Source organism: Aricia agestis, chromosome 4, assembly GCF_905147365.1.
Source record: "Aricia agestis chromosome 4, ilAriAges1.1, whole genome shotgun sequence".
NCBI lineage: Eukaryota > Metazoa > Arthropoda > Insecta > Lepidoptera > Lycaenidae > Aricia > Aricia agestis.
This window is the reverse complement of record NC_056409.1, coordinates 9,809,766-9,824,348: the sequence shown is the minus strand read 5'-3', so window position 1 is coordinate 9,824,348 and position 14,583 is coordinate 9,809,766. Positions and strand designations below refer to the sequence as shown.

General features: G+C 37.6%; 1 protein-coding gene across 1 annotated transcript; it reads left to right on the top strand.

The window, feature by feature from the left end:
* The first annotated feature begins 506 nt into the window (after nucleotides 1–506).
* Nucleotides 507–1,250, top strand: LOC121726079. The gene is made up of 2 exons (XM_042113307.1): nucleotides 507–614; nucleotides 804–1,250. The coding sequence occupies exons 1-2, from the start codon at nucleotides 507–509 to the stop codon at nucleotides 1,248–1,250; spliced, it is 555 nt and encodes a 184-aa protein (XP_041969241.1).
* Nucleotides 1,251–14,583: the final 13,333 nt, after the last annotated feature.

The following is a 14,583-nucleotide window of genomic DNA, read 5'->3' as shown; positions in this document are numbered from 1 at the left end:
GAAAGCGAGGGCGTAAATGTAATAAAACAAGGATCGTAAATGAAGCCAAGTTGTGTTTTTGTCCTATTTTTTGTGCTTCATTTAATATTTTATGTTAAGAAAATCATAACTCAAGGTAAATAATAATGAAATACGGATCCTTGAAACTTTTTTAATAACAATTTATTTACAAATCTTGCCAGGTTATAACAGGCTTCACAACGTGAAAACACTTGTACTTTTGCCGAATATACGTTACATAAAAAAAAGATGTTACACCTAAATATGAGTTAGGTAGGTACTAGTTGTACTTCAAGGATCGAGGTCAGTCAGACGATGACATACCTGGGTGTAGTGCTGGATAGCCGGTGGACTTTTAAAGAGCACTTCCGCCGTTTAACGGTGAAAGTCTTCAAGGCCGCCGGCGCATTGGCGGGCCTTCTACCGAACCTAGGGGGACCCAGTTTGAGATGTCGGCGCCTGTACATGGGAGTAATTCGCTCCATGTGCATGTACGGTGCGCCGATATGGGCCGAGCGACTGACAACCAAGACCAGGAGGATCCTAACTGGGTTGCAACGGACAATGGCAATAAGGGCGATAAGGGGATACCGGACCATCTCCAAAAATGCCGCGTGTGTCCTTGCCGGCAGTATCCCGCGGGATATCGAAGCCGAATCATTGGCAGAAATATTTTGGCTGTGCCAGGAGGAACGCGAAGAAGGACGGATCCCACCGCCAGATCAAATACGGCGATGGAGAAGAGCAGCACGGGACCGGGATTTAGACCTTTGGCTCGATCGTCTAAATGAGTCCTCAATCAGCGTAGATCTGCTAGGCGCAATACCATACTGAGGGAATGGGTGGACAGGGACAGCGGTGCGTTGACGTACCGCCTCACACAGGTGCTGACCGGGCATGGCTGCTTCGGTCAGTACCTGTGCGACATGGCCAGACGCGACCAAAACACTGCTTGCCATCATTGTAATGACGACCGAGACACGGCGCAGCACACGTTGCTCGTCTGTCCCGCTTGGAGTAGTCAAAGAGCGGCCCTACAGGCCACTATTGGACCCGACATCACGCTGCCGGCCATCGTTCGTGCGATGCTGGACAGCCAACACTTTTGGAGGGCAGTCGAGACATTCGCTGAATCGGTGATGTCGTCGAAGGAGGAGGCGGAGTGCAGGCGAGAGGCGGAGGCGCACGATCCTCGGAGACGGCCGAGGCGGAGACCGGGGGCCAGACATGGTCATGACGTCCCGCCTTAGCAGGTGTGCTCGGGGCGTCGGCATGGGGCTGCCGTCGCCCATGACATCGAGTCCCGGGTAGGCCACGATGCGCTAGGTGTTCCAGCGCATCGTCGCGGAGTGGTGTGGAATGTGGTGTTTCCACGAGTGGAGCCCAAAGAGGCAGAGGTGGTGGGGCTGCGGTCGTATATCACGTGTTTCCCGTAGTCCCACCTTCAGGTGCAGGAACACCGTTGGGGTTTTAGTAGGTAGTCCCGGGTGCGGATACTACGTCCGCCCCGGGGAATCCCACATACCTCGGTGGTCCTCCCCATGCCCCGGGGATGCGTAAATGCATTCCCACAACGATAAAAAAAAAAAGTTACTAGTTGTACTTTACTACGTAACTTGAATAACGAAAGCCTACGGGAGCATCTCGAAAAGAAGTGCCAAATATCATATAAGAACTTAACAAGAATTAGCCCCTTAATTTTAACCCTTTGGGCTTTGGGTTAGAATTTATTATGTTATTCTTTTGATAAATTGCAACAATAAAAAATACTAATCTTAAGTATATTTAAAGCATTTTGGGCAGTATTGATGCTACTTAATAAACGAAACAAGTAACCAAAAGTTTGGGCGTAACAAATATTTAATGTGATCCAAAGTGTCGAATCAGCGCTGCGATGATCAGCGGGATTCCCGATGGGCGATGGCGCAACTTCACGACTTTGTGAGTCTTCGCTAACTTCCGAATTGGTCGTCTCATCCCCAATCTGATCTAACTTTTAAATTGCTTAGCCTACTTGTGGATTTCTTATTGATATCGAATGTCGATGTATTTCCTATTGATGTAAATGTTACTTACCGTACTGTAGATGTTACTGTTACAAAACAAAGTCAGTTGCTTATGGTTATGTGTTCGTTCGCGTAGAGAGGAGATATGCGAAATTTACTTTTTGTTAGTTGTTAAGAATTTTGTTTTTTTGTAGTAATTTTAATAAATATTTTATAATCTCTGTAGGCAAAGATATTGCAGTTGACAATATTTATTATTATGTGTATACTAACTTTTAAGAGGCAACGCGGGTGCAGTAGTATTTAAATGAATAAACTATTGCCGTCACGCTTCACCACGTGTATTGTGATAGAGACAGATACATTAATCGAAGTAACGTGGTCCTCTGATTCCTTCTTCAAAATAGAGCCTATCTAATTTTTTTAAATGAATATCTTCCGGAAGAGTGAGTCTATGCCTCTACGTTTTTATTTTATCTTAAAGATCTTTCAAATTTGTCGGTGAAAAAAAAAATGGTCGGTGGATTGGCGGGGTACGGGGCATTAATTTTTTGCGATTTTCGAAGGGTTATTTTTTATTTATTTATTAATAAATTCAGAAAAAGTCGTACGTAGAGGCATAGCTTTAACAGATCCATATTGTACATATAAAAAAATATTATCTAGACGCATTGTCCACGGATTAATTTGGGGAATAGCGTATCCTCTTAAGGACATAAGATTATGTACCTACATTTAGGTTCCTAACCGTAGTTCCTAACTTAATTAATTAAGCAATTAATTAGGTAATACTTCATGAGCCGATGCACGATGATGAAACAATTTATAGTGATCATTCAATTTGAATATTGCATAACGTAAGTATGTATATCTTGAAGCTTTCGCTTAGAAGTCTTTCGTCAACCATGTTTTTTACGAGTTTTTTTACGACAAATGTTTTCCATCGGCGTAAACGCGAAAATTAGCACATTCAATTTTTATTTTTTATAGAACAGCCTAAAATTTAGGATAAAATTGTTGGGGCGCACTTTTCACTCCAAATTTTAGACCCACATTCTGTTAAATAAAATATTAAATTATGTATGTTAGCAATTAGCATACATTACGCGGTATTACTTTCATTGTAAAACCGCGTAAGTACTAGACCTGCGTCTTAAAAAACGCTGGCAATACTTATACAAAATAATAACAACTTACAGGTTTTTCAGTAGTTACCTACTACTACTGTGTACAATTATTTCGTTTAAGAGAAAATCGTGTTATTCGTTATTATATTTCTTACCCAAGTCGGAAATAGATCTTGCTCTGCAAAATTAAACGTTTACGGGCAATGTAAAATAATTAAAAATGCGACTCCGAAACGAGCGTGTTTTAAATGCAATGTCCAAAGCTGTATGAATAAAAAATCTGAGAGCAAGCGACTTCATCTCTTTAGTTCGGTTAATAAAACTTGTTCATTCATTACAGAGATTTACAGTCATACACAACATAAATATCATACAGCAGAATAACTCAGCTTTTACCCTAAAATCAAACTCATTGAACATTATTAGAGACATTTACGCGCCCGCCATGTGATGCACATTCTAATTTGCTTTTTTCTACTTTTTTTAAAAAGATGCTAATGAGTGCGAGCGATTTTGGCGGTTCAGTATGAAGATGTTCTACTGTATAATATTTGTTTGTTGTTTATTATGATTCGCATTCTCTGCTCACTGAAAACGTTTGTATATTGGTTTTTTCCAGTGCACATTATTAACAGTTTATTGAAATGAAACAAAAGTTGGCAATCATGTGTGGGGATTGTTTAATAAAACGCTTCCTATATTCAGTTGAATTCAGTAATACGAGTATGTTTGCGTGCTCCCACAATAATATTATGATCTTCTGTAAATTATTACAGGGAATCGAGGCACAAAACTTCATATAATATATTATGTTTTTAGTATGAGTTTTTCATTTTGCTTTAAATAATTAATTGAGTAGGCGGTGTAAGCGGTTTCGGACGGAAATAGTATAATAACGCGAATAACGTTGTCGCCGAGTCATTTATTTTTGTTTTACAATAAGATGCTATTAACGTCTCGGCTTAATGAAGGCTCTAAAAGTAAGCGATTGACATTTTGAAGTGAGCTTTTTGTAAATGGAAGTGACCATTTTTAAGCTGTTAAAATAATTTGTCTACCGAAAAGAAAAAGATTTTCAAAAACAGAAAAAAGAAACATCGTGATAAAGGTTAAGTAAAATAATTGTTTTGCCTTGCTATAAGTAAATAAAGTTTTATGTTGGTAAACATATTTTGTATGGTGACTAATCTAACCTATAGAAAGCACTAGAAATTCAATAGTTGTATTAGGCTAATGGCGGTCACGCGATGAATGACCTTACTTATTTATTACGGGTATTGTGGAAAAATGTGCTTCTGTCGAGGGCTTCAATGTAATCCATCCTTATAGTTTGATGTCTTGGATTCTTATCCTTATAGTTTGATGTCTTGGATTCTTTTTCCTAAGAATAAGTTTAAAAAATTGTAAAATAAACTTACTGCCACAGTAACGTCCGCACATTTAATCATAATAAACCTCAATTTAATAAGGAGTTTCAGAAAATGTATGGGGCTTATGTTAAAATCTTAATGGAATTACAGTTAAGTAATTAATGTTGGTTCAGTGCGGCAGTTAGAGACGAATATTAAAGTTTGACAGATGATAAAATGGTATAATAATCACGTCGAAATCTTAATTTAAAAACAGTTAAGTAAGTAGTAACTAATAATTGTCGCAGAGGCGGCGGAGTCAGTATCAGTAAATTTACCATCCCTAGTATAATCCGTAGACATTATTTATTATGCAACCAAAATGTATTCCGCCGCTGAGACGTATCTAATATATAAAAATAAGTCGGGTTTTCCTTCCTGACGCTATAACTCTACAACGTACGAACCGATTTCCACGGTTTTGCATTCGTTGGAAAGGTCTCGGACTCCGTGAGGTCTATAGAAAAAAAAAACTTCAAGAGAAAAGCAGAAAAATAGGGAAAATCATTTTATAGCAAAACAACGTTTGCCGCGGACAGCTAGTTTTAAATATATAATTTTGGGTAATTTAAGTTTGAGTTATGTGCTTAAACTATAATACCTAGTATCTATAATTACTAACTTATCGTAGGAGTTGTTTTTAAGTTAACAACGCAGTTCTAAGCTCAATAGAAACAAGTTCTGTTCAACTGTTTCACTGCACCTGTATTACAAACTTTGGAATGAAACTTAAAGAAATCGTTTAAAGTTTACCAATCGCTGGTAATTTTGCTGATCGTTATTTCTTCATAGTAAGCAACTTGTGAAGAGGTTTTTGTTCATTTAAAGATTAAAACACACAACAATATTAAAAAAAAATATACGCCCAAATAGAACGAGGAAAAAAGTCATCGTCTTTGCATGACTGGCGAGTCGCGACTCGCGAACCCTAAAATGTTTTTAACGTTGCTAGTGGCGGCCGAAAAGGAAGATCTTCCGACCGAGAGAGATAGCATACTCGGTCAGGCCGAAGCCCACTGACATTTCAGACTTATTTCTAGCTAGTACTAATTATTTCATAATTAGGTACAGAAATAATATAGTAATATACACACGGACCGACCTAAAGAAAATCTGCCATGTTTGTAGAGTTACTACGGAACCCTGAAACCGCAGTTAGAGGTATAGAACCAAGGTGTAAATTGTAGGTAAAATTGAATTTATTAGTCGAATGCCACCGCAATATTTCAAAATTCATTCGTCTCGCAATTACACCAATTTAGCTCACCGAACGACTTCCCGGCCATTTTCGAGCGGCAGATTTGCGAATTTTTGTAATTTCGCCGAGCCCGTCGCTTTGTTATGATCATTCCGCTTTCTTTATTAAATCACTTTATTATACTCCTATTAATATTCATTACTAATTTCATCCGCTCCTCGAATTATTCCAGATTTTTTTATCTGGGCGTAATTAAGGAAAGGGTGATTCGGTATTTCGAAGATTCAATTCTACTTTTATGGCTCACTCGCGCCAGGGTTATTGCTTATCGTTTGTCAAGATTTACCTTCTCTTTCATAAATAAGAATAATGATTTTTGCTATTTAATCAACGGAAGACTGGTGCAATTGCAAGGAAATTTACCTGTTTGATGTTTCAAAAGAAAAACGGAAGTAATGTTATAAATTCCAGATACCCCTAGCTCTACTATTGCAAAACAATGGTTTAAAGTACCTATTACCGCGATAATAGTAAAATATGTTTTAGTATAATATGAGGTCGGATTCAAAAGAAGAACACTAATTTTGTTTCGAATTCCCGAGATCTTTAGCCCAATTAGGTATTGAAAACAAAGATTAGAAAGTGTTGCCGTGACAAGAAAAAATGTTTTTGTAAAATATGAGGTAGGATTTAGCTGAAGACGTGGTAGAGCGTCTTATAGTTTAGCGGCCACCAACGAGATGTAAGTTTGTAACGTAATATAAGTAGTGTTATCTTTAAATTCCTGATATCCCTAGCCCTAGCCCTATTCCTATAGCAAAATTAGAAAGAATAAGTTATAACCGTGACAAGAGCAAATGTTTTAATAAAATATGAGGTAGGGTTTAGCTGAAGTGGAGCGTGAGACTATCGTTTAGCGGGATTCACGAGATATTGTAACGTTATCCTGCGGGAGTACTAGAGCTAATATTTACGATGGGGTGATGCGCCATCCGCTCGAACGTGTTTGCTTGCTCGGAAAAATTGAAAGTCAAGTGGTGACAATAGATGGTGTGTGTGCTATTAATAAGTGTTTGTGGGTAAATTAATTCGCTTTTCTTAAAATAATATAGGGTGATTGTCTGCTTCAGAGTTGTACTGGGGAATGCAAACCCGGTTCACCAATAAACTTAAACAGACGTTTGTAGAACCTTAAGTTTGAAACGCTAGTCTAATCAAAATCGTGAGCTTTAACCTAAAGTTTGTGTTACAAATTACAATACGGAGTTTGTGCAGTGTGCAGTGTGCTACGTCCCATATTTTGTCAATATTCTGTTTAACTACCATAACTTAACCCAAAGCTTTCAACCAGTATTTACTACTAAAAGCCATATAAACCTGTATTCAACTCGTAAACGATACCAGGGCAGCAGCGTGTTGCAGGATATTTAAAAGCCAGCAGGCAACGTAACATCGCATGACATAATAAGGGTCAGCGCAGACGGACCGGAGCGCAACAGAGATGATTTTATTAACGCAATCGAAAATAAACTTTAAAATTATTACACTAAAGTGTGATATGGGATTCCCGCGTATCGTCGAGGACCCGCGAGTATTTTTTGTAAGGTTCGAGCATCTATGCACTTAAGTTTAATAATTTTAAAGTTTATTTTCAAGTGCGTTAATAATTTAATAAAATCCCCCGCGCTGTGCTCCGTTCTGTCTGCGTTGATCCTAACGTGATGCCGGAACTATTGTAACCCGTACCTTATCCCCTGTGGGATGTTGCAAATGAACACGTGGCCCGGTTTCATCCCGGCACGAGGCACCGGGTAATGTGCTCTTATCCGCGGAAATTATGTTATGACATTACGGAATTATTTACCGTTGTTCATTTGCGGAATTTATGGCACTTTTGAGGATCGTTCGACGTTAATTAAACGAGTTTTATTATACATTATAATAAACTTTTATATTGCGGCAAAACGGATACGGTCCACATTTCCGTGATAAGTCGCTCGTTCGCGCGGACGCATATGAATTGAGATTCGAGCCTAAATGCGAAACCTTTGTTACCTCCCGCTCAACTGTTGAACGGATATAGGTAGCCGGTAGGCATACATAGAGATACTTTGAGCCCGGGGAAAGGACGTACTAGTTATAGTATTGATTTTATTTCGGCAAAATCTACGACACACGTATGATGAATTAACCTCTTCACTAACAAAGTTGCAGCTGTTTAAATATTATATTGTTTTTAGGGTTCCATACCCAAACGGTAAAAACGGGACCCTATTACTGGGACTTCGATGTCTGTCCGTCTGTCTCCAGGCTGTACCTCAAGAACGGTAATAGCTAGAGAGTCGAAATTTTCACAGGTTATGTATTTTTGTTGCCGCTATTACAACAAATACTAAACACATATTTAATTAAAAATCATTTTTATTACCCAATTATATGTTAAAAATATTACCTACCTTTACCCCGCATATTCTTTTCAACTTCAGTGTCGGTTAGTGGTCGATTATTTAAATGAAGCTGCGAGTGGCCTGGAAAAGTCCAAGCCCTGAAATGCCGGAAATAGAATAAGATGAAATGGCGGAGGTGCTATACTCACTTAGGTATTTTAATAAGTTATTCATTTTATCTTCATCGAAAGTAGATAGACTCAATGAGAATACTTTTGGTGAAGTAAAGTTAAATTGGTGAATATAAAGACGTTAAATAGATTGTAATTTGTAGTATTTTTATCTAATATACTAGCTGTCCCGGCAAACGTTTCTTTGCCTTATAAAGTAATTCGCCCGTATTATTTTATTGAAATGACTAGATAAGTATGTCACCATGGCAACGTCCATCGCTATCCCATCTATGATAGCTTCCGTGTATTTCCCGAGGGTCGACTAAGTCTATGCCGGTTTTGTCAAAATAAGTTCAGTTCAGTACACGTGGGAGAGCCATGCTTCGGCACGAATGGGCCGGCTCGACCGAAGAAATACCATGTTCTCACAGAAAACCGGCGTGAAACAGCGCTTGCGCTGTGTTTCGCCGAGTTAGTGAGTTTACCGGAGGCAAAATCCCCTACCCTATTCCCTTCCCTACCCTCCCCTATTTCCCTTCCCTTCCCTACCCTCCCCTATTACCCTATTTCCTCTTAAAAGGCCGGCAACGCACCTGCAGCTCTTTTGATGCTGCGAGTGTCCATTGGCGACGGAAGTTGCTTTCCGTCAGGTGACCCGTTTGCTCGTTTGCCCCCTTATTTCATTAAAAAAAAAGTTTCGTAGCCTATTCAATGTAAAACCACTTTTTTCCTGTAGGTATATTTTTTGACTTATGTTCTAAAAAGAAAGAAGAAATAATAATTACACCAGGTACGCTTAGTAGAGGCCAGTATATTTGAGGAAATAAAGTGAGAAATACCAAGCTCGTAACTACAAAGTATTGCAGTCAAAGAAATGAAGAATGTCTTTAAGTCGTCAACTTTAAACGGCAGCGGAGTTTTAAAATAGATTTCCTTAACCTGCTAGTTCCTAAGTAATAAAATTGAGAATTCTGTGTTAGAACACAAGTGGTGATTTATAAAGTGGCGTATATTGGCATTTAAGGCCCCACTGTGCGACATTTGCATTTTATGTGCTCCCGGTAAAGGCCTACAGCATAATACGAATACTTATATAAAGAAGCGTAACTTAGTCAATTTAATAAAATCAAACTCGTATAAAGCAGAGACAGTTTTAACGCGAGCGTCATGTTATACTGTTTTGCTCTTCAAAGATACATCAAATTAGGCGTATGGCTGCGTGCTCCCTATTTTCAATCCCTCAACACATACAGAGGCAGATTCAAAGCGACGCATCACGTTTTTCGCTAAATCATATTCATCTCTATTGTTCTATTGTTTATTGGAAGCGTCGAGGAGCGAATGTACGCGTCGCCAGGTTTCGACTCTGACCCACTGTGATTTGAGCCTTATACAGAAGAGCATCTTTATAATGCTTATTATAATCTGGTATGAAGATGTTCTACTTTTACATATGTGTAATGTGTCTACACTCACCTAAAGGCAATTTAATATTATCTAACGTAAATGTATGTAACATTATGTCGAGAACGTAGAACACGTTACTCTTCTTAAAAGATACTTAAAACTTTTTCAAGTAGCTATACAGGAGGCTTAAACGACCATCATAAAAGTAATGCAGTGCTGTCCCACACACTCTACTTGTTAAGTGCCACCTGCCGTATCTTGATAATGGAACACATAATGAAATTACTATTAATCAAAAATCTGTGACATCAATTATCGGCCAAGTGTGAGTCGGACTCGCGCACGAAGGGTTCCGTACCGATACAGAGCAGAAATAGGCTAAACATTGTGTTTTTTGTATAGGAGTCCCCTTAAATTTTTATTGTATTTTAATATTATTATTAAATATTAAAGAAGACATATAACGAAAGAATGTGTGAAAAATTCAAGAGCCTACCTCTTGCCATTATTGATATAGAGTGAAAAAAGTTGTATGGGAGCCCCCCTTAAATATTAATTTTATTTTGTTTTTAGCATTTGCTGTTATAGCGGCAACAGATATACACAATCTGTGAAAATTTCAGAAATGTAGCTATAGTGGTTCTTGAGATACAGCCTGGATGTCTCCAGACAGACGGACAAACAACGAAGTCTTAGTAATAGGGTCCCGTTTTTACCCTTTGGGTACGGAACCCTTAAAAAACGTAAAATTTTAAATTATTGTTTTAAGCTACAATGAATAATGCAAAATGGTATCCAAAAGCTTATGCTATAAAGTAATTGTAGGGATTAACAACTTACAAAATGATTCACCGGAACGATAAAATTTTAAATCCAAACGAATCCCGATTGAAAAACTGATGGGAAAGTCCGTGAGGTTATATGGATATCACTGCACGCTGAATATATTACGAGTTTCATTTCAACGACTCGCAGATGAGTTCGGATCAATAGATATTGGATTTTTGTAACCTTAGCTAAGATGCTGGATTTTTATCTTGTTATTATAATTTGAGCTAAAAATTTCATTACCGTTCGGCTTATCTATACATCTATACATACATACATACATAATTTTATACAGAAAGAATCGTTTTTTACTACATGCATATGGATGTTTATGGGGTACAGACACCAAATCAACATTTTTTTACAATTTTTGTCTGTATGTCTGTCTGTCTGTCTGTTTGTTCCGGCTAATCTCTCTGAAATGGCTGGAGCGATTTTGACGGGAATTTTTTTGGCACATAGCCGATGTAGTAAGGCATAACTTAGGCTACTTTTTAACCGACTTCCTAAAAGGAGGAGGATATATTTCACCTTTTTTATATTGGTTCGCGGACAACTCCGTCATTTGTAGACCGATTTCCAAAATTCCTTTGTTGTTGTATGTGATGTAGCCCGAATTTCGTAACATGATCACAAAAGAGGTGATCTGATGATGCAATCCATGAGAAATCGACAGGACTCCTTAAAATTTATATGGAAACATATAGTGATTTTACGTTTTTCTTAAAGATTTTAAGCTTAAACTACCAAAAAATAAGAATTTGCGCCGAAGTACACCCTGGTTCCGAAGGTGCTGTACATAACTCTTGAATCCTTATAGATAAATGTTCGGCTATTTTGGCGTTGTTTCAACAACTAAAAGCATATTATTATGTCAATGTGTCAATGATACCTATCATCATCATCATCACTATAATTATGCCCTGAATCATCACATTATTTTCAAAAATCTTGCCTTTGATTATATTATTGTTCCACGTTTGTTGACTGATTTTCAAAACTCTTTTCTTGCTACTTAGTGTTTATGGAGGTACAATAACCCGAAATTGGTACAATGCTTATGAAAGTGGTGATTTGGTACTGAAATTCGTGATATATAGAGGGAACTCCTGGATATTTTTTGGGACACACATAGACGCGTCAACTATTTCTGTATTCAATCTTCATAATAATTTTTTACTCCGTAGCAGCTAACTTTAGCGCAATTTCTATGTGCAATTTATCGCTTTTTTGTAGATCTATGTTAAATGAACTAAAAAGTATTAAATAATTCATATTCTGTACTCAGTATTTCTGTACTCAGTATTTCTGTTCTCAGTCTTCATTATTTTAAAGTCGGTACCAACTACCAGCTAACCTAAACGCCAGCTCTATGACAAAATATAACTGCAACTTACACGACTGGTGCCGACTTCAAATTATGAAGATTGAGAACAGAAATACTGAGTACAGAATATGAATTATTAATTAATATTTTTTAGTTCATTTAAGAAAATTACTATTGTCTTTACCTTGGAAGTCGGTTTCAATTTTTGTTTAAAAATAATAATTTTACTTTTATTCGTTATCCTTAAGATTTTCTATACAGTATTGGCGTTTTTATCTACAACTTTAGGTTCATGAAAAGTGACCGGATCAACTACTTAACAAGATCGTCAAGATCCCATTTTTACTATTTGAGTAAGGAAGGAGAAAATTTATCTCTTTTTCATTTTCTTCTTTTATCACATTTTGCTGACGCGGACGAAGTCGCGGGCAACATCTAGTATATTATATGCTTCATTTAGTAAGTAAACTTCATAGTATGGTTCTACAAAAATGTTGTCAGGTTTTTTTTTGTGACAGCTGGATTTTTGCGTATACCTACCTATATGCTCTTATGTTTATCGTTATTAACGAAATCATAATTTAATTCAAATTAAATGGGATTGAAAATCACCGCATCCCTTGATAAGTTTTTTAGAAACTTTAAAAATAACAAGAGTACCTACTTATTACTACTTACTTACTTATTAGTTATGGTTGGGTATACATTTTATACTTTTTACAAAGTAATATAAGGTCAAGGATAACGAAGAAATAATATGCCCTTCATGAAGTGTTAAAAATTTGGCACTCAACTCTCGCGCCGAGCTAATGGAAGCGGCTAACGTATCGCTCAAATGTCAATTTCTTGGCGACTTCGCAATTCCGAAGCGAAACTTTCCCGCGTCGACCTTAAAACCTTTTTCATACTTTTATTTTTCGAGTTAGCACGTTCTTGAAGACTGACATTTTCTTGGTTCTTACCTTTTCAGAGACTGCCAAATCGTATAGTTTGAACCTACGAATAATAAAAACTAAGGAAACGTAACGCCCATACTCTTACGTTTTAAATTTGGTTCCTTTCGAATTTGTATAATATATTGAGGATTATAACTTATTGTTAAAATTTTTAAGGAGAAATTATTTTCTTATTTTTAGACTATTTAAATAAAAGCTTTTTCTCAAAAAGTTTTTTGTTTATAATTTTATTCGTAGGTTTGCACGAAACAATCTTGCATTCATATATATCTAAATAATTTCTCGGTGATGCCTGTGAGTATTTTAATTAAATATAGTATCTGAAGAAAACATAATCTAGCTAGGACCTACCCTTATAGAAAAACGTTAATTTTCTATTTTTGTTTTTTTTTTTCGGTTGTACTCCGATTAGAGATCAATATTTCAGGTATCCATACTAATATTATAAATGCGAAAGTGTGTCTGTCTGTCTGTCCGTCTGTCTGTCTGTCTGTCTGTTACCTCTTCACGCTCAAACCGCTGAACCGATTTTGTTGAAATTTGGCATGGAGATACTTTGAGTCCCGGGAAAGGACATAGGATAGTTTTTATCCCGGAAAAATGTACGGTTCCCGCGCGATAAACGAATTTTGGCGCAACGGAGTTGCAGTCGTCATCTAGTAGTATATAACTTTAGACAATAGCTTATACCTTTTTTTTCATGCGCAGGGGAAACCCTTTATGGGTGCCCCGGGTTGGGGATGTGCCTCAGTTAAACTGAAGCATCCCGGGGGTATGTGGGACTTACCCACTAAAACCACCTTCGTTTCGCCTTCAGCCGTATAAAGGAAGGATGTCCCGGATCTAACAAACACAGGACTCCCTCCACGGCCGGCCGATCTACCTCAGAAGGGACCGGACTTTCACCAAAGTTAGGTAACGCTCCGGCAAACTAAAGCGTTTCCCTCGGCGCGGCCGGAACTGGCTAAGCCGGGGAGGTTCCTATCCTCTCCCGGAGCCCTTTAGACAAGACTTAGGAGGTGGACAATAGCTTATACCTACTGTAGTGCTAGTTAAACAACATTTAATGTTAGCTAAATTAGCATAATATAATATAACCGTCCTAATATTATTATATCTGGTAAACAGAATAATAGTAAATATCTTGACTACCCAATGATTAAAAGATAATAACATCATAAGCTCATTGTAGTCCAATAGACCTCTCAATGGAGGAGCTGTGTTTAAAGTGGGGCTGACTGAGCGGCGTATTGATCTTCACAATCTGTCGGATTACGTCTGTCGATGAAGAGTCTTTTGAAGAGGATTTACACAATTGACTTACAACTTTTTCGTCCCATTTTAACCTACAGTTACTCTCATCTGCTTTGGATTTTTGATGGTTCATTAATTTTTCCGTCATTTTACGTTACGTTCATTACAATTATCTGCCAATTTTTGACTTGACTTTTTATGCTGAATAATCAACACTTACTACAAACTTTTTTTTTAAATTTTCGCTATCACAGAAGACTGATCACACAGAAAATGGAAAGTTAATCACAGTAGGCTGTTAGTCACTGTCAGATCCTATTATACTAAAATTTAAAAGTCACTGGAGCAGTAATTTCATCTGACACCTCGGATCTAATAACGTTAGCTAACAGGGACGCCCCCCTGCGATATTTTACTACATCGGCCGAATTACCTTTGTGATAATATCTCATACCAGATTCATGAGGAAACATGGGTAATACATTACGACGTGACCACTTTTTTACCCCAC